General features: G+C 43.0%; 1 protein-coding gene across 1 annotated transcript; it reads left to right on the top strand.

Moving 5' to 3' along the window:
• Positions 1-13621: 13621 nt before the first annotated feature.
• LOC113030684 (putative transcription factor ovo-like protein 3) lies at positions 13622-18855 on the top strand. Its single transcript, XM_026182341.2, has 4 exons — positions 13622-14090; positions 14235-14464; positions 16392-16581; positions 18076-18855. The coding sequence occupies exons 1-4, from the start codon at positions 13991-13993 to the stop codon at positions 18396-18398; spliced, it is 843 nt and encodes a 280-aa protein (XP_026038126.2). The 5' UTR covers positions 13622-13990; the 3' UTR covers positions 18399-18855.
• The last annotated feature ends 1336 nt before the right edge of the window (positions 18856-20191 follow it).

Genomic DNA, 20191 nt, shown 5'->3' with positions numbered 1-20191 from the left:
GTGGTGTGAAAATCTGGAACAGTCTGAGTTTACAATTGAAACAATGCAAAAATATTCATAGATTTAAATTTCTCTACAAACAGTTGGTCTGGTCACAGTATACTCAATGATGGGTTTTAGTGTGCTCTGTAATGTCTGTCCTCTTACCATTGCTGGTATGGATTCCAAAATAAAAAATAAAAAATAAAGTGTGCGTATGTATGTACATAAATGTACTTGTGTGTGTAGATATATATGTATGTATATGTATGTGTGTCTGTTACTTGTAGTTATTACTGCCTGTTACCTGTGGTAATGCAATTTATAATTTATATATTCTGTATTCAGTTATGAAGGCTCTAATTGTTGGTTGCGAGCTGCCGCTTAGATGCTTGTATCTGCCCGGGGCTGTTGATGGGTCTGTATGCAATGATGGGCGTAGCTGCGGGAAGTTTATTGTTTTTTTTTGTTGATGAGTGAGTATAGGGGTGGGATTTAATAAGTTTTCTTCGTCTCACTCCTTTTTCAGGCAAGTTTTGTTTTTTGTTTTGTGTATTTTATGTTCAATATAGGTATTTGTTGTGCCTGAAAATGAATAAATAAATGAAAATGAAAATGAATGAATGAAATGAAATAAATGGCCTGTATTTGTATAGCGCTTTTACTAGTCCCCCCTAGGGACCCCAAAGCGCTTTACACACTTTTACACACCCAGTCATCCACCCATTCACACACACATTCACACACTGGTGGAGGGAAGCTACAGTTGTAGCCACAGCTGCCCTGGGCAGACTGACAGAAGCGAGGCTGCCATATCGCGCCATCGGCCCTTCTGGCCAACACCAGTAGGCGGTAGGTGAAGTGTCTTGCCCAAGGACACAACGACCGAGACTGTCCGAGCCGGGGCTCGAACCGGCAACCTTCCGATTACAAGGGGAACTTCCAACTCTTGAGCCACGATCGCCCCTCCTAAGCGCATAGCCCCTCCTGCTAGCCCTCAATGTCTACGTGTATTTAAAATTGAGAGGTGGGCAACGACGCCAGGGGTGAGGTGTACACCCTGATGGGCTTTTGGATTCCGTGTAGCGTGCCCACCCCCAAGATCCTATATGTATGTGTTATGAGAGTGTGAGTAATGTGAATGTCTAAGTTGTGAGATAAAATTGAGGCACAGGCAGCCAGAAGGGGACAGAGGGGGATGCCTCCCCTGCACCCTGGTGACACATCTTTACCGCAAGGCCCTGCATGTCTGGGTGATTGTGGTGGAGCGGGAAGAGGGAGGCAGCTGGAGATGGGGAGGGAAGGAAGGGAGGGGCAAGTGACCCCTCCCTGGGGCCAGCTCCCCCGCTGACCCCAGTAGGCACCCCCATACTCTGCAACCCGCCAGGGAAAGGGGGCCCAGGCCCATCTAGACCGGGGCCCAGTACAGCAGCGCTGCCCGGCCCCACAGAGCCCGGGACAGCCCGCCCGACCCCACCTCAGAGAAAACTGCACCCACCCCGTCAGCCACTCATCATCCAGACTACACAAGACAATAGACGCCCAGATCTTCCTCCACCTCTCCTGTATCTCCCCCTCCTGCAGAGTGAGTTCCTGAAGAGAGGAGAGCTCCTGCAAGATGTAACAACCTCCCCCACCAGTTGAAGAGCCCCCCAGGTGGCTCGATGCACCGGTGGCACCCTGCACCAGGACTGGGCCCCCATACACCCACCCGCCCACAACCCCGGCAACACACCAACCAGGACCCAAGCCCCCGAGGCCCAGCCAGAGCCCCAGCCCAGAGACGAAGCGCCCCCAGAACATCTCGCCAGTCCCGAACCCACCCAGGGGCAGCCAGACTACCAGGTCAGTAACCCACGTCCGTCAGCACAGACCCTCCCCACAGATTATTTTTATTTTTCCAGTTCATGAGGACTGTTTTCTTGGCTATGCATAGGGCAGTGAAAACCATATGGGATACTGTATATTCTTTTCTGTAGTGACATTATCTAAGCTGCCCAACAAACACACTAAAGAGGAAGTTGGAATGTTACATTTCAGACACTTTGATAAGTCTTCACATATCTTGCGCCAAAACTTCTGAACTGGTGGACAGAACCAGAAAGCGTGGATATAATTGTCCGGTGAATTGGTTTGGCAGTGTGAGTAGTTGTTGGTAGACGTAAAACCCATCTTGACATCCGATGACCTGTATAGTGCACTCTATGTAGTATTTTGTATTGAATTAATTGAAGACTGGGATTTCTAATTAGATCAAAGGTCTTTAAGCAGATATGAGACCAGAAGTTTTGGTCTCAGTTAACTGATAAATCCGCTTCCCATTTTGCAATAGGAAGTGATATTGATTCATCTGTTTTAGAAAGCATTCTGTATATTTTGGAAAGTAATTTGGGGGTTTTAAGACTAAGAAATTGAACCACACTTGGTGGTGTTTGTAGTTCAACTTTAACCTGGTTTAAAAAAATTCTTTACTATGGATTTAATTTGTTGATATTCTAAAAATCTTTTCTTGTTGATCCCATATTGTGTAACTAGTCTGTAAAATGAAATACATTCTGTTCCTTCTAATATATGTTCTAAATATTTGATTCCTTTACCACTCCAATCTGAAAAGTTTATCATATTATTGTTTTGTAATATGTCAGGGTTGTTCCAGATAGGTGTACGTTTGCATGGGATTAATGAAGACTTGAGCTGATAAATGGTAGATCTGAAATCTCTAGATTATTGCAAAGTGCTTGTTCTACATCTAGCCAAGGTTCATCTAAGAAGATATGTTTTAGCCATCCTGAGATAAACTGAAGCCTGTTGGCTAAGAAGTAGTGCTGAAGGTTAGGTCTGTGAAGGTTCTCAGTCATCCAGGTCATTGTAGTCAAAGGAGCTTGCAAAGAAAAGCGTCTGGACTTCTTTAAGTTGCTTGAAGATGTTTCACCTCTCATCCGAGAAGCTTCTTCAGTTCTAAGGTCAAATGGTGGGGAATCCCAGATTTAAACCTAGTGGGAGTATGACCCCAAAGAGGGACAAAAAGACCCCCTGATGGGTGAGCTCATTGTGAGACCTGGCCCCACCTTATCATGCGAATTCCTGAGGTCAGATGGCCCAGGATGTGAGTGGGCATTAAGGCGTCTGGGGAAGGAACTCAAAACTGGATTATAGATGGCAGACAGTTGGTGTCGTAATCCACCGCCTCTGTTCAAAGATGGTCGCTCACAGTGGACATAGATGGCTTCTTTCACTCCTCTTTCAAACCATCTGTCCTCTCTGTCCAAAATGTGAACATTGGCATCCTCGAAAGAGTGTCCTTTATCCTTAAGATGCAGATGGACTGGTGAGTCTTGTCCTGTGGAGGTGGCTCTTCTATGTTGTGCCATGCGCTTGTGAAGTGGCTGTTTGGTCTCTCCAATGTAGAGGTCTGAGCATTCCTCGCTGCACTGTACAGCATACACCACATTGTTAAGTCTGTGTTTTGGAGTTTTGTCTTTCGGGTGAACCAGTTTTTGTCTGAGCGTGTTGCTGGGTCTGAAATGCACTGGGATGTCATGCTTGGAGAAAACTCAACTGAGTTTTTTTGATACACTGGCTACATAGGGGATGACAATGTTGTTGCGTCTGTCCTTCTTATCCTCCCTCGCTGGTGTCTGATCTTCTTTTCTGTGCACACCCAGTTTCACACCTTGGCTCAGACGATTAGAGGATCACCAGGGGGTCCTTTTGTCCCTGTTTGGGAGGATACTCCCACTAGGTTTAAATCTGGGACTCCCCACCATTTGACCTTAGAACTGAAGAAGCTTCTCGGATGAGAGGTGAAACGTCTTCAAGCAACTTAAAGAAGTCCAGACGCTTTTCTTTGCAAGCTCCTTTGACTGCTGAAAGTTAGGTAGTTCTAATCCTCCTTTATCCTTGGTCTTTTGTAGTGTTTTTAAGCTTATACGTGGGGGTTTATCTTTCCAAAGGAATTTGGACATGTATGAATCTAGAGATCTGAACCAATCTTGTGGCGGTTTAGTTGGGATCATTGAGAATAAATAATTTATTTTTGGTAAGACCATCATTTTTATAGCAACAACCCTTCCCATGAGTGATATGAGTAAACATTTCCATCTAGCCAGATCGCCTTCTACCTTCTTTAAAAGTGGGATATGGTTTAATTTTGTTAGATCTGCAAGCTTGGGAGAAACATTAATACCTAAATATTTTATATTTCCCAATTGCAGTGGTGTAGAAGAAAAATTATGGAAGGAGCAATTAATCGGTAGAACTGTAGATTTTGACCAGTTAATTGAGTAATCTGATATTCTTGCAAAAGAGTTTATCAATTCAATCACCCCAGAGATATTGGTTTGTGAGTTTTGGAGAAAAAGTAACACATCATCCGCATAAAGGCTGATTTTATGTTCCACGTTCTTGCATTTTATGCCCTTAATTACTGAATTCTGTCTAATTGCTGCTGCTAGTGGTTCAATAAAAATTGCAAACAGTGAAGGGGGGAGTGGGCATCCCTGCCTGGTGCCCCTCAGGAGACATAAGCTGGAGAATGTTTGGTCATTTGTTTTGACACAAGCTGTTGGGGAATTATATAATATTTTTAACCAGTTAATGAAAGAGGATCCAAAACCAAATTTGTGTAAAGTTGCAAATAGAAATTTCCAGTTAACTCTGTCAAATTCTTTTTCTGCATCTAAAGAAAATATTGTAGTTTCAAGGTTTTTACTGTGTGAGTAGTCTATCAAATTAAGTAATCTACGTGTATTTGTTGATGAGTGCCTACCTTTTATGAAACCAGTTTGGTCAGGATGAATTAAGAGGGGGGTTATTTTCTCTAGTCTCTTTGAGAGAGCTTTGCAGATTATATTAAGGTCTACATTTATAAGGGATATTGGACGACAGCTTGAGGGATATACAGGGTCTTTGCCTGGTTTTAGCAGGAGATTAATGTTTGCAGAATTCATATTTGATGGAAGTCTGCCCTTTTCTTTGATTTCCAACAATGTGTCTGTGAAGGTTCTCAGTCATCCAGGTCATCGCAGTCAAAGGAGCTTGCAAAGAAAAGCATCTGGACTTCTATAAGTTGCTTGAAGACGTTTCACCTCTCATCCGAGAAGCTTCTTCAGTTCTAAGGTCAAATGGTGGAGAGTCCCAGATATAAACCTAGTGGGCGTAACCCCCCACAGAGGGACAAAAGGACCCCCTGATGATCCTCTAATCGCCTGAGCCAAGGTGTGAAACTGGGCGTGATTGGGACCCACGCCCAGTTTCACACCTTGGCTCACACCTTGGCATTAAGTTAAACAGATGTTTAACTTAATGCAAGTTAGTGTGAGTGGATATGAAAAAGGTGTAGCGGATTCTTATCTGGTGTGAAATTAATACAGCCACGGAGTGATATTGGGGTCGCGATGAAGCTGTCCGTCCACGTACAGCCGGTCCACAGCAATGACAGCGCAGGAGCCCTTCTGGGTGAAGCCGCGTTGGATTGGGAAGAGGACCCTGCATCGTTCCAGGATCTCTTTGGGGAACTGGTCATTCACGCTGAAGTCCGTTCCTTTTAATTCCCTGCTTTTCACCTGTTCCTTTTGTTTGAAGTGGCCGAATTTGGCCACAATAGGACGTGGTCTCCCGGTCGCAGCCCTGCATGGGGCCGATGCGATGCACCCTATCAAAGGCGATGTTCTTCACCGTGTTCTCCGGCAGCTTCAAGTGGGTTTTGATTAAGCTTTTTACCGTAGTCTCCGCGTCTTCTCCAGCAGCTTCTGGAATACCAGAAAATACGAGATTATCACGCATGCCACAAGCTTGTAGATCAATAACTGTTTCTTTTATTTTTTTATTTTCTCTATTTAGCTGGGTAACATTGTCTGTGAGACATTTCACCGACTCCCTTAGCATGGCATTTTCAGCAGCGAGCGTTTCCACCTGCTGCCGGCTGAACTCCAGGGATTCTCGCAAGGATTTAAATTCGCGGTGAAGAATCTCCACCAAGGACAGCCTTGCATTGAAACTGGACAATCGTTGGTCGATTGACTCCAGTATGTCGACAATATCTTTGCCGGCTGGCGATGTTGTGCCGGGGGAATCTGCCGGGCGAAGTCTTTTTGACGACAGCGTCGCTTACCTTGTCCGTCACTTCCGTCACTTACCTCTTTCGTCAATTACCTTCTTCAGTTCACTATCCTTGCCAACACCTGTCAGTGGGTCACCAGCTTCCTGACGTATAGGCAACAGCTGGTGAGGCTGAGGAGCATCACATCCCACACACACTGGAGTTGAACTCCCCCTTCTCTTCTGGCTCTTGGAGTAGGCAGACGCATCTTTCACCCTCTCCTTCCCTTAGCTTCCCTGCTGCTGCTTCTATGTCGTTGTCTTGTCTGACTCTAACCCTGAGAGAGCCTCTCATTCTGGCTCTTGTTCTCTAAAACTAAAGAAGAACTATGGATTTGATAAACTGGTCCCTTAATGCAAATGACACGCTATTCTCGACCAGAAGCCTGGGTTCGGGAGAGCCCGAGTGTCCCGGAAGGACGTTCCCTGCTGGATACACGATGGAAGGGTGGTAGCGTCATCGAGGACATTGAAGACATCTACTTATTCGGAACCATGATAACAGGGTTCTTGCTGTTTGGAGCTGGCTTGGCCCTGGCTTATCGGAAATTGAATAAAGCAGTGACTGCTATTCAAAACCCCACAAGGCTAGCCACTCTGATCGAAACTGTGGGACGAGCAGTGAGTGCTCAGACTGTTCTTACTGAACGAAATATGGGAAAGATCTTGGAGGTGCTCATGGCTCTTAAAAGAGAGATACATCTGGAGACCAGTGATGGACATTAGAACGAGTGTAAAATGGATGCAGTTCGTTCGACCTAAACCAGTTACCTCCATCTCTAATGCGGCTATACCCCCACCCCCGATGGCGCCAGCTGCGTGAAGGTTGACGCCGAGGAAAACAACAACATTCTTCCAGGAGATATGATAACGAGAACGAACTGACTCTCTGCCCTATTCCTCAAGGCCACCTGCATAGGCTGTGGACTGTTGATCTTAGTTCCCTGTTGGGGGCTGTATTTAAACCCTCAATGTCAATCCCGCTGTGTCCCAGCCAGTCATTCAGTCAGTCCCATGCTGCGTTTGTTCTGTCTTCACAAAAAACACTGTCCACATCCTCAATTAACCTGTTTGGGTCTTGTCTTCTCCATCCCCTCAATAGGACCATGACAGAATAAGACCTGTGCCATGAAGATACATCAAAGCCAACAGGAGACGAGTCTTACACCACTGCCGCTTTTATCATTTGGAGCAGTCGGAGCACTCACCGGTGTTGAGTGAAACTGAGTTTTTTTAATCCTGCTCATCACAAAAAGACTCCTGTTTCTTCTGCTAATAATCCAGTGACTCTTCAACACACCGATAGCCTGTCAAAACTTAAGACTGTTTTTTATCAGCCTGAATCCCAAAAAACTGTTCTGCCATCTCAGGCTCCTATTTAGGACATTCACACCTGTGACATTGCTGTCACTATAACAACACCTCTCTGTCAGCCAGTTCCTGCTCACAGGGTGGCTCGGACCCTGCCTCCCTCTTCACCTGTTCCTGTTCCTCGGGTGAACCTGCGTCATTTCTGTCTGCTGTTTATTTACTTTCCAGCTATTTGAAACTTTGTCGAGGAAAAGCACAGAGTTTTTTAAATGGACTGACAATGAGGTGGAGTTGTTGCTGCAAGTAACACAAGAGTGAAAGTTGCAAAAGCAAGCGAGCTATCTAGAGCATGTAAAAGCTGATATTAATCTTTAATAGGGCAGTCAAAATTGAGAGCAAACAAAACAATAGCTATACAGTGCCGTCTGCCATCTTAGTTGAATTGGTCACATGACTGCATCATGTGACTAAAATGCGTGGTGTACGTTTCCTCCTGCACCTGTCCCTGCACCACGGCTGAGGGTAGCCAGGATCCAACCAGTCCCCGCACCTGTATCTGTTCCTCGGGTGGGGACGACTAGGGTTCGGCCAATTCCACCACCTGTTCCAGTTCCAAGGGACACAAAGCCCAGTCCTCAACCTGAGCTTCAACAACAGCAAGAGGTTTCCACACCTGCTGGCCCTGCTCAGTCTCTTCCAGAGGTTTCTGCACAGCTGGCCATGCGTGTCCATCAGAACTGATTCATGTTTCAGAACTGAAACAAAACCACAAAAAACAAGGAATCCGAAGCACTCAGTCCAAACACAAGGGCATAGGAGTCCGCAGTCAGGCGGATCAGGGGGTCGACCTGGAGGGTGACTGCACAAAAGTCCACAGTTTATTAGTTCGGGGGGCGTAGCATGATCAATACACAAGGATGCTAGGTAATTGTGCAGAGGGATAAGATGTTCTGTGGAAGACTTGGCTGGTGATTTTTCAGTCATTTCATAAACATGCCCATGAACCTTTAAACATGCCCATGAACCTTTAAGGCAGTGTTTGTTCTCCTTAAAAAACACACGTGGATTCAGAATATAATCTCCCAACTCATGCTGCTGTGAGCCGTGGTGACGACTTGGACGCCACCTCCTCCTGGAAGCCGTGGTTGTGGAGGCCGGTGCCGCTACGGCTGAGATGAATGTAGTGCTGGAAGCAGCCACCGGTTGAGGTGAAGAAAATGCAGCACTTGTCTGCTGCAGTGGTGACACAGGCATGGACACAGGTGAGAGACTGGATAAGCCGACTCGTACTCCCGTAGCCGGCGAAGAAAGAGCTGCATCACCACAGGGCTGTGTCATGAACTGGCTGTGTGGAGGCAGATGAGGACCCAAACGCAAAACTCACGGAGACAGGAACTGAACTCAAAATCACTGCTTTATTGCAGGCCTTAAAACGAAACAGAACTAAACTGGGAATACTAACAGAAGACCGAGGGAACACAGAAAGACACAGAGGTTCGGGGAGGAGACACTGACCACGCGACACTGAACTGATGGAGACATACACATAAATACACAGAGGGCTAACGAGGGAAGTGGGAGCACACAGGGAACACAGCTGACACAGATAATCATAACGAGACAGGGCAGGAGTGAACACAGCATGACGCATACTGACGAGAGACTGTAAAGTAAAACAGGAAGTACACAGAGGTTCAGACAGGAGGAGAGAGAGCACGGGGAGAACACAGGCATAATGGGCTGGGGAAAACATGGAATAAAACACAAGGAAAGACGAGGGCTCACAGATACACAAGGGCACACAGGAGGTAACCAAATAAGGAACATCTTAACTGAATAACCTAGGAACCAAGGCATAAATAGGGAACAAAATACAAAACACACAAAAACTAAGAATACTGGGCCAACATGGCCCAGGACCATGACAGGCTGGGGTGATTCAGCCTGCACACTGGGCAGCTGCTGCTCTGACGATGATGGTGAGGCAGAGGAGATAGTGGCTGTAGCAAAGTTCTTTAAGTCTGCAGGCAGGCAGTCCATAAAACCTGGGTTAGGTTAATGTGACAGACACGATAATACAAACTTGATAACATAAGACACGCAGCATGGAACACAAAGGGTGAGGGAACTTAAATACAGGGGTAGAAAAACACAAAGAGAAACTAACTGTTTCTACTTCAATCATGAAACTGATCAATGACCAGCTGATCGGCTTTTCTGTCGCAACTCCCGTCTCTCTTGTTTGTTTATCGCCCACTTTGTGCCAGAAACAAGAAACCAGCGGAGGTCGCGTTAAACAACAGCAGCACGTTTAAGCTTGATCAGCTGTTGTTAGAATTTATTTAATATTACCTTCCAGTATCAGCTGATGTTTGCTGGAGCCACAGCCGTAAAAGCTGCTGGTCATGATATCGGTTTGGTTATCTGGTGAGAGGGAAACATGAAGATGAAACCAGGAGATGTTCTTACTGAGTCATCAGAGCTCAACAGGTGATGGAGAAACAAGTTTACTTTTTAGGTGACTTGAATGAGTTGAAGGGAAGTTATAAACCGTTTCTGAGAGACAAATAACACCATAATAATTTTTTTACGTAGCTGACAGCTGGTAACTGTGCAGGGTCGGACCTAGCAAAGTTTTGCCAGGGGGCCAGGTAGGGCATTAACAGGGAGAGGGGGGCACAAAGAAGTACTTTTCTTTCTTATTCTCATTTAAAATATCTAGCTTTTAAAAAATAATTATCTGAGTCTTACAACAAACGATTGATAGATTGATGCATATACACCATCAGAACAGTGTACATCACTGTCACAACAGCGATTGTTTTCATTCAAAGGCTTTTTCCTATAATGGCGGGCTGCTCTCTAGTCAAACTGCCTGGGCCGATTTTTTTGTCCCAGTCCAGCCCTGTATGCAGCTCATCTGCAGTCTGGTGTTACCTACATCTTCCTATTCGGAAGGCAGAATTTCCGAGTTCTGAGTACAATCGAAAGCACCACGACTGCAGTTTTTGTGTTGGATGTAAAAAGCGCACATGACGCTGTGATGTAGGCTCGAATCATGGCAGCGGTCAACGACAGTCCAGGTGTGGAATTTCTCTCGTGGAAATATGCACATTATTTTTTCCTTTCTATTAGTAGGTGGCACAGTGCACTTGTGGCAAGTAAGCAAGCTAGAAGACTGGCAGTCTTGCTGGGTATCCAGTTACAGAAGCAACACATTAACAAGAGAATTCAGAGTAAAACCAAAGTTACTTTTCCTAGTAACTAGTTACTTTGAAAGTAATGAGTAACTTGAAGTAACTGAGTTACTTTTGATAGAAGTAAGTAGTAATGTAACTAAGTTACTCATTTAAAGTAACTTACCCAACACTGTCAAGGACACATCTAAAACCTGCAGGACACCGGCTCTCGAGGACTGGGTTTGGACACCACTGCACTAGGTGATCAACACCAAGGCCAAAACCAAGTGTGTTTACAGAAATAATCCCTGATTTGCAGACCCTCTTACCAAACACAGTCATTTAAAATTTCTTAAATCAACTAATTTGTCTTTTAAAAATCATAATATAGTCAGCAATTAAATTTGATCTTACTTGTTCTCCACTCTGGGTTCTTTGTAAATTGAGATTTCAGCAGTAACTAGAAGATGTGAATGCAGTATTTATGTCCAATCCTTACGGCTACTGTTACTGAAACCAACCAACTGAAAAGATAACAGCCACAAGAAGCAGTACCCTCTATGGTGAAGGAAACTAGAGGCCAAGATAAAGGCAGAACAAAGGACAGCCAACTAACTGCCAGAGCTGTTAAAAGATGTGATGAAGAAAGGGATGCTTAAGAAGTACAATAAGCAGTCCGTATCTGTGGCCTTAGAAATTAGAACAGCCCTGCCAAGGCTGGAGAAAGAGCAATACTGGAAGAGAATATGGGAAAAGGATGAAACATTGCTCAGTGGTTAGTGGATCTAAGAGCAGACCACAATAACCTCCCTGAACAAGATCCAGGGACCATCATAGTGGCAGACATCCATGAAAGAGTCTCAAGCAGGAAGACTAGACAGCGCTAGGCCTTGACATAATCATATGGATCGATATTTGTGATTTGACTCAAATTTTGATTAAAGAGGAATGCAAGATGTTTCATTTTCTTAAGGTAAGATGTCATAACATAACCAGAAAAGACAATGTATGATTTTTAAACATTGTTACAGCTTTTTTTTTTTTACATTTAAAAAATTTGCAAATGAATGAAATTGTTGTAAAATATAAATTTCACAGTGACAAACAAATGACAAATGAACTGTAGCTCAGTTATTGTCAGTTTGAATCGATATGTTTGTTGGAGCGATCGAGAGAGAGAGAGAGAGAGAGAGTATATACAATATGCAGCACTATATGAGAAACTGTCCAAAACTAACTGAATGGCTAAACTAAAAAAGCTCTTATGACACAATACATATACAGTGAAAGGTAATATAAAGCCTGGGGAAGTAATTATGCAGCCTTGTACCTCATACAATGCATTAATGTCAGCTGATAAAATGTTCCTAACTCTAAATTGTGGTTTCAGTTACTAAAGATTAGTTGCTATCAATCAACAGACAAATGCACAAGCACACTTTTACATCCAACTGAAAAAGAAAACAAGGGCGTGGCTAACCATGACACACATGAACAGCTAAACTCAGTCTCTTTTACATTCATGTTCAAGTTCAGACAAGCCGTTCACCTAAATGTAAAGAAAGAAAGAAAGCTATCAAGTCTCCTCTTGTTACTGACATGAAGGTTACCTTTTTTAATCTTCAAATGTTTTCAAGTTTAATATGCATTTGTCAAAACTTGCAACAGTGACTATCCTCTGAGGAAGGCTGTGTTTGAATATCTTAATCTGTGGCTTTTTCTTTCACTCTGTACTATACTGACACGTCAGTGAGTAGACAGAGTGATAGGTATTAGATATTATTCAAACGGACAGTTTTTTGTTTACTGCAAAATAATGTGGAGCTGCCTTGTTACCATTTAATTTTCATGCTTCTGCACACAGGCATGTGCTTTGCATACAGTTAGAGTGCAGCTTCAGAAGGGAACCTCACAGTATAGTCAATAGCCTTAAAGTACATTTAGGAAACACTAACAATACAACAATACACTAACAATACAAACACTAACATTACACAGCAAAAGATTTATTATCAAAATCTGAATTCAATTAGTCTGTCTGAAGATATTTTACTTACACAAATTAATATCTTGAGTAAAGTAGGACAATATATGCTTGTCCTCCTTTATAAAGTGAAATAAATACAGACTTTGCAGTTGTGTTTTCCAGATTTGCATTACATTCATCACTTTCTGAACCCTCATATTCAATGACCAATATCTACAATATAAATGCTTAGTAAGCAGTTAAAATATGGGACTTACAGCACATAAATGTAGCAGATAGGTAGAGCAGATCTGTGTTTGTACTACTGTACAGTTTATACTACATGATCCTCCTGATGGTCTTGGAGTGACCTCTACTGAGATTTGCATGATGAGGTTTAGACTCTGACTTACACTCAGACTGTTTGAATTTGTTATGCACGCCCAGTGAAATAAGATACATGCAGTTCATTTTCCTGTTAAACATACACCAACTGCAGACAATTGGACAAGAGTGGGCAGTTTGCTTCTTTACCTTCTAGTGGTTCTGGCATAATTTGGGTCCATTTGTTTATCTGCAGCAAAGGGGGATTGTAAATCAGCAAAATTAATTGTTGTTACAGTTCTCACAAGACTGAGGGAAAATCTTTTCTATATGTTCATGTTGCCTAATCAGTATCTAACAGACTTCTGGATACTGGATACTTTTTTCACTGTCATATATTTCCATATAATGCTTTTCTGTTCAGTGCTACAGAGGGTGTAAATTATTCCTATATTCACTGTGCAAGTACCAGGGGACAACACAAAAGGTGCCATCATATATGCAATTATGTAAACAATTCAGTCAATAGACTGCAAGTGCTTGCCATCTTTTTTATTGAGTATGAATGTCCTTTGTATGCGTTCAAAGAAGCTCTATAATTCCTTCAAACAACTGCAACAGAAAAGCCATAAAAAAGAGAAAGGGCTGATTTACCTAGCAGTTAAGGCTGTGGCTCCACTGTGCTTGCTCCTGTTACTTAGGCCATGCCCTTTGTCTGGGGCCAGGGCTTGGTCCAGATCCAAAAATTTGCATGCCAAGGGCCACTTGAATGTGAAGCTCCCCGGATTCTCACTACCTGACATGCAAAACTGGTGGAGGACCAGTTAAAATGGCACACACGCACAATCAGCACAGGTGTACTCCTGCTAAGAGTGACGCTCCAACCGCCCATCCTTTACCAGAGCTAAAACATTCACCATCCTTTCCAGAGAGTGTTATGAAAATGAGTGCTGTGATTTTACAAGGACACTCTACTTGCTGACTGTCAAAGGAGATGGTTGCACTTGTAAGAGCAGAACACTGGACATTAGCAAATTAAATCTCTTAGCACTGTGACAGGATCAGGGGGCAACGTTTAAATAAGAGAGAGGTCAGGAAATAGAAGAAAACCAAGAAGTGACAGATTTAAAGGATGCCAAGGTCTTTCCTTGTGAAAAAGAAACGTGGGCCATGTGGAGCATGGCAGTGGAAAGAATCAGAACAACATGAGTGGAAAGAAGAAAATCCACAAGGTATGAATTTCAAGTGGCTTCAAGTTTAATTTCTGCTGTCAAAATGTTAAAGCCGTAACAATTAGTCTGTATCACAGTAATTTACTTCAATGTCGTAATTTAGTCATGTAATCTACCTATCTGTCTATCTATCTAACTACATAGTGAGTGAAAATATTGAAAAACAGATATCCTGCAGTCCTGGCACCCAAGAGCCTGCCGCCATGCCTCAGCCAGTAATCCCCTCAGGACGTGATGCAACAAGAGGAATTATAGTGCCAGTACCTTTAGCAGGACTGGGAGGACCAAGAGCTGATACCAGGCCGGACTGGTCTACTGTGATGCTCCGGGGCTCCTACCATCCCAGTACAATGGCACTGGTCAGCAGAGCAAAGGTGAGAAAGGTTTTCTTGCCAAAATACAATATCACTCCTTTAATGTGAACAACTAACCCAGTGTTTAGTGCATAGTTATTAGCATCATGTGACTGTTGGACTAGTGGTGGACTAGTAGGAGGTTAGAAATTTGGGCAAGGATTCTTAGGACATGACCTTAGGCAGGACCACAGACGACTGCCTTTGGAATATATGCATCATCAGACTCACATTTTTTGTGATGTAAGACACAGAGTTAACAGAGGTGTTTGTTGGAGCTTACAGTTCAAAAGCATGAGATGGTAGTGAATTCAATCAGTAATCAGTGAAAGGGTAATATCCTATATTACATTCTCTGGGTAATTTTTTTCTCTTCCACTTGATATATATATGTGGCTTTCATCACAACTTTGTATGTTTGGGGGGGGGGGGGGGGGGGGTAGATGCACTGTGCTTGGGAAATCAGTTCAGTTCAATACAACCATAACTACATTTTTTTTTGATTGATTGAGTTCATAATATACACACACAAACGCAAAGCAGGATATGAAGCATCGCCAAATGTTGTAAAGGCTCACCTTTTAGCACATTCACTTCACCAGATGCACCTTGTTTCTTTTCCTCACCTTTGATTGGGTGTGGTGCTTGGCCTTAATTGCGCTCACCTGTCACTCGTTATATAAGGACTGCACTCACCTACCCCTCACTCTTTCTTCACTCCCACATGCGGCGGCAGCTGAGAGATAGCTGTCCATGTGTGTCTTTCCTTCCTTTAACCATAATTCAATAAAATAACAAAACCTGTAAATGATTGACTGCTTATTCTCATTCTAATCGGATGAGCCCATGATGATGACTACTTAAACTCTGAACCTTCCTTCCTCCAAAACACCAAATATGTTTCCAAACCAATATCCTTCCAAGTCAAAGACTAGAAAATATGGTGAAGCATATCTTCCTTTTGGTTTCACCTACACAAGTGCCAAGGTAGGTCTACCCTGCCTTGGTTTTCCCTGCGTTGAGAGCACGCGCTGGGCTCTCCAAATCACGGACAAACAGAATCCCACATTCTTGATTTTTAGTTCACAAACACTTCTTGTAATGACTAACTATTCCTGACATTTTGGAGATGTTAGTTCTTTATACATTAAAGTTACAGTGAGATACAAATAACATCAGGCTGATCCTGCCACAATTTGTTCCCCTTGTCCAAACCACAGACAAACAGGATCCCACAGTTGTTTATGTTTTTGAACCCATTTTGCACAGAGAGGCATTTTTTGAAAATGTATTAATAGCAATGTTGAATATTACACAGGAAAAAAACAACTACACGTAAAATAATTACACTGTGACGCCTCTGCCTTTCTAAATGGAGGGACAGTAACTACGTGTGTATATGCAAGCGTGTAAAACCTGAAGATGGTAAGATTAACAGTATTTTGTCTCTATCCGCCATTCTGCAATTCATCTCATGTAAACAATAATGTGTCACACAGCGTGACGTGAAAAAAGGCACATGGTGGGGGGCGCGAACATTTTTCTTGTAAAACAAAGGGGGCCTAGCAAAAAAAGTTTGGAAACCACTGTATTAGAGGGTTTTTGAGCATGAACCACCTTATTAAGGTCATGCCACAGAATCTCAGGTCAGGAACCTAAGGGGGCTTCAGCTTGAGGTCATGAACAGATGACCAGACATTCTCCGTCAGGATGTTTTGGTAGACAGCAGAATTCATTTTTCCATATATATAGGCAACAGTGGTAATCGGAGTGGTGACCCTCAAACTGGGCAAGTGGCTCCAGCAGATTCAAGGAATGACATTTGAGTTCCCTGTCCAATCATGCAAATAGATAAGATACTGTTACTTGTAAGCTAAACAGAGCAGAGAAAAGATGATTGTTACAGTGAAGTTTTGTCATATTTATTCAGTAGTTCTCTTCCCATCAGCCACGTCCCCGTACTTCCCCTGTCTCAGGTGACTTTGTTTGCTCAGTGTGCCACAAGATCTTCCCTCTACAACGCATGTTAACCCGCCACTTGAAGTGCCACAGCTTGGTGAAGAGGCATCCTTGTCGGTTCTGTGGCAAAGGATTCAATGATACCTTCGACCTAAAGAGACATATGCGAACACACACAGGTTAGGAATGTTCTAAATGTATTTTGTTGAATCCACTAATCTTTATCAAATTAAAACCCTTCGCTGACCCTTAAAAATGCATCCCTTTAGAGCCCTGGGGACCAAAAATGGTCCCGCCCCAAAAGTGCAATAAAAAGATTATATATTCATATTTTTTTCCACTTTAAATTGGTCAGTCTTTTAAAACTACTTCTCCCTGAAATATTCATATAAAGTTTTAATTATATTTTCATTGTTTTAACCCTTTAAATCCCAGTTTTATTACATGAGCGCCCTGTTTTTTTAGCCCCAAAAAACAAAAAACTAAATATTTTCCAAAAAAACATTTGAAGTAATATTTGTTTGTTATTATAATTAGGCTTTTAGATGGACCAAAGATTGGCACCAACAGTCATTTCGATCGCCTTTTATTTTTTTTGCAGGAGCGCATTTCATAAAATGCACACACTATCGGTCCTAATCGACCACGCCCAAAAAAGTGCTATAAAAAATTTATATATTAATATTTTATTCCACTTTAAATTAGCCAATCTTTTAGACCTACTTCTCCTTGAAATATTCATGTCAAGTTTTAATTACATTTCGCGGATTTTAACCCTTTATATCCCGGTTTCGTCACATGAGCGCACTGCTTTTTTGCCCCAAAACACATAAAACTTGAATATTTTCCAAAAAAAAACATTTGAGGTAATATTCAATTGTTATTATAATTAGGCCTTTAGATGGACTAAAGATTGGCACCAACAGTCATTTCGATCGCCTTTTATTTATTTTTTTCAGGACCAGAAAATGGTCTCCAGGCGGCAAATGCTCCTCCTCTAGGCCGAAATAAGTGCATGTTGCCGGGGTAAGTCGCGACGATCACCGGGGCACGATCACCGGGGACTGCTTTTTCCAGCCCACACGTCCGATACCACGTGACAACAAATACGTAATTTCCTGTTGACTAAAAAAAAAAAAGCACCCTCTAACGGTCCTAGGGACCGAAAAATGGTCCCGCCCGATCAGCGGGCGAAGCCGCTGCTGCACGCCGGAAATGAGGCTTCGTTTCCCGCAGGTCTGTCCAAGCAGCCCGCTGTTTTCCAGCAGGGATCAAATGTGGAGCAAGGGCGCCACCCGGTGGACAAATAAAAAAATTACAACTCTAAGGCTCATAGACCAAAACGAGACGGAGACATAAGTAATCACCAAGACATTAACGGTAATAATTCTGCAGTGAAAAATAGCGTTTATAATGGAAGTCAATGGGCCAAAAATGGTCCCTAGGGCTCTAAGAGGATGTGTATTGTTAGCTTAGCCACTGAAGCTAATTTAAGGAAGTCAGACTTGAATTTTGAAATGAAATTATGCCAAACTTTTTTTTAGAGAATTTGGCTATATTCCATTCAACACAGTGCAAATGGCTTGTAACTGAAAAACTAAAGGGACCAAAAATGGTCCCAGGGCCAAAGAAGGGTTAAAGGAGAAACTGTCTTTTGTCTCTCACTGCTACAGGTATCCGTCCCTACAAGTGTGAGCTGTGTGAGAAAGCTTTCACACAGCGTTGCTCTCTGGAGTCGCATATGAGAAAGATTCATGGCGTACATCAGCAGTATGCTTACCGCCAGAGACGCTCCAAGATCTTTGTATGTGAGGATTGTGGTTATACATCAAGCCGGCCTGATGAGTACTTCCTCCATGTGAGACAATGCCACCCTGGCAGCCCTGCTCTCCGCAGGTACTACCGTCGTCAGGCTCATGAGAACAGCACCTTTCCATCAGAAGATCGTAAACTCAGTCCCTATTTGCTCTACCCAGCCTCTGCATACTACATGTAGGTTTTATTCTAATGCTACATTATTTCATAGATCTTACAAAACTATTCAGAAGTAAGTATTCCCTTGTGTAATATGTAGGCCATGTGTGTCAGTATACTTGCGCTAATACCCTTTTGTGCTTATTTACTGTTTTGCTTTTAGCAAATGCTTTTAATCAAAACCTTAAAATAAAAATGAAGGTTTGTACATTATTCTTAATGTTTTTAATCTATCTGTAATCTACTAAGCCTGACCTGTTAAGTTAGCAGTACTAATAAAGAAATTCCAAATGTTTGCTCGGAAAAAATAAATACTTTTCATTAACAGTTAGGTAGGTATAGGTACGTTATGTTGTGTTTTCTTTCAGTTATTAGAAAAGCAGCCTTGCAAAACTGATTTTATTGTCATTTATATTTTTGTAATAGGAAGAACCACTGAACTTATATATATTTTGGAAATAAAACTAAATTTACCCTTACCTTAAGGTGGTGCGAAGTTCTTTTTACTACTACTACTTTGATAAATCTAATATGCACCTGTGCTTGTGGGTTGTTTTCTGCTGTCCCTTATCATGCACTTCTCTATAGTTGATGCTACCAACAGTGAGGACTTTGCTGTATCTATTTTTACTTTATTTTTTTCTCTCTGAAAAGAACGGTAGGGATGGGGCTGGTTGCTTTAAGTGATTTGGTTGGGCAATTCAGCATTACTAATGAAAAGTAAAGAACGGGTTGCTGTCAGTGCTGGTGCACAACAGCCCTTCAAGCTGGCACATAGCCTATATAATTATATAAAATTATCCATCCATTCATTTCCACTTATCCTTTTTAGGGCCGTGGGGGGCGCTGGAGCCTATCCCAGCTGTCTTAGGGCAAGAGGCAGGGTACACCCTGGACAGGTTGCCAGTCTGTCACAGAGCTAACATATAAACAGGAGACAACCAGTCGCACTCACATTCACTACCACATTCACACCTGTGGGCAATTTAGTGTTTCCAATTAACCCATCTACACTAACTGCATGTCTTTGGAGTGTGGGAGTACCTGGGAGAAGCCACACAAACACCGTGAGAACATCCAAACTCCACACAGAAAGACCCTGGCCTGATGGGGGAATTGAACTCAGGCTGTGAGGCAACAGTGCTAATTACCGTGCCACCATGCTGCCCCTATATCAAATTATATTTAAAACATTATATATATACCCATCAGCCCACACGTGTGTCAGTCCATCAGGCATCGGGCACCCAGTATGCCAGATTACTAGTTTAGTAATCTAGATCTAGGGAATTAGTGAGAAATAAGTGTGTGTGTGTGTGTGTGTGTGTGTGTGTGTGTGTGTGTGTGTGTGTATGTATAATTCCCCACTCACCCCTTCAGATGGTCTCTTATCCTTCATGCATTTGTCCTCTACCAGAGGCCTTGGAGCTTGAGGGGCCTGTGCAGTATCTTTATTTCTCCTGGGCGGGGGGCTCTGTTACCTTCACCCTCCATATCTTCTCTAGCTCCTCTCTCAGCTCTTGAATTTTCTTGAGTTTCTGATGTTTCTTCTTCCTGATGTTGCTATCACTTGCTAATGTTACATCTAGCTGACTTCCTCTGCTTGCCCAACACTACTATTCCAGTAGTTTGGCCATCGCTAGTTTGTCTGGAAGCCCCACTGGATCTTAGCTCTGTCATTCTCAGTGTATCCTTTGACCCTTTTGACTTCCAGGCCATACTCAGCCTCTATGCGTTCCATGCATGCCCTAATTGTTTCTGTATACTATGCTGGCCACAAGGTTATGGCGTTCCATGCATGCCCTGCGTGCTAGC

This window comes from Astatotilapia calliptera, chromosome 10 (genome assembly GCF_964374335.1).
Source record: "Astatotilapia calliptera chromosome 10, fAstCal68.1, whole genome shotgun sequence".
In the NCBI taxonomy this organism is placed as follows: Eukaryota; Metazoa; Chordata; class Actinopteri; order Cichliformes; family Cichlidae; genus Astatotilapia; species Astatotilapia calliptera.
The sequence above is the reverse complement of the archived record's forward strand: the minus strand, read 5'-3'. Positions and strand labels throughout refer to the sequence as shown.

Excerpts from the sequence above, each read along its gene's own strand:
- LOC113030684 (XM_026182341.2), top strand. The coding sequence starts at position 13,991 with ATGCCAAGGTCTTTCCTTGTGAAAAAGAAACGTGGGCCATGTGGAGCA. Across the intron at positions 14,091-14,234 it reads GAAAGAAGAAAATCCACAAG|TGAGTGAAAATATTGAAAAA; the intron begins GTATGAATTTCA and ends CTAACTACATAG. Across the intron at positions 16,582-18,075 it reads ACATATGCGAACACACACAG|GTATCCGTCCCTACAAGTGT; the intron begins GTTAGGAATGTT and ends TCACTGCTACAG.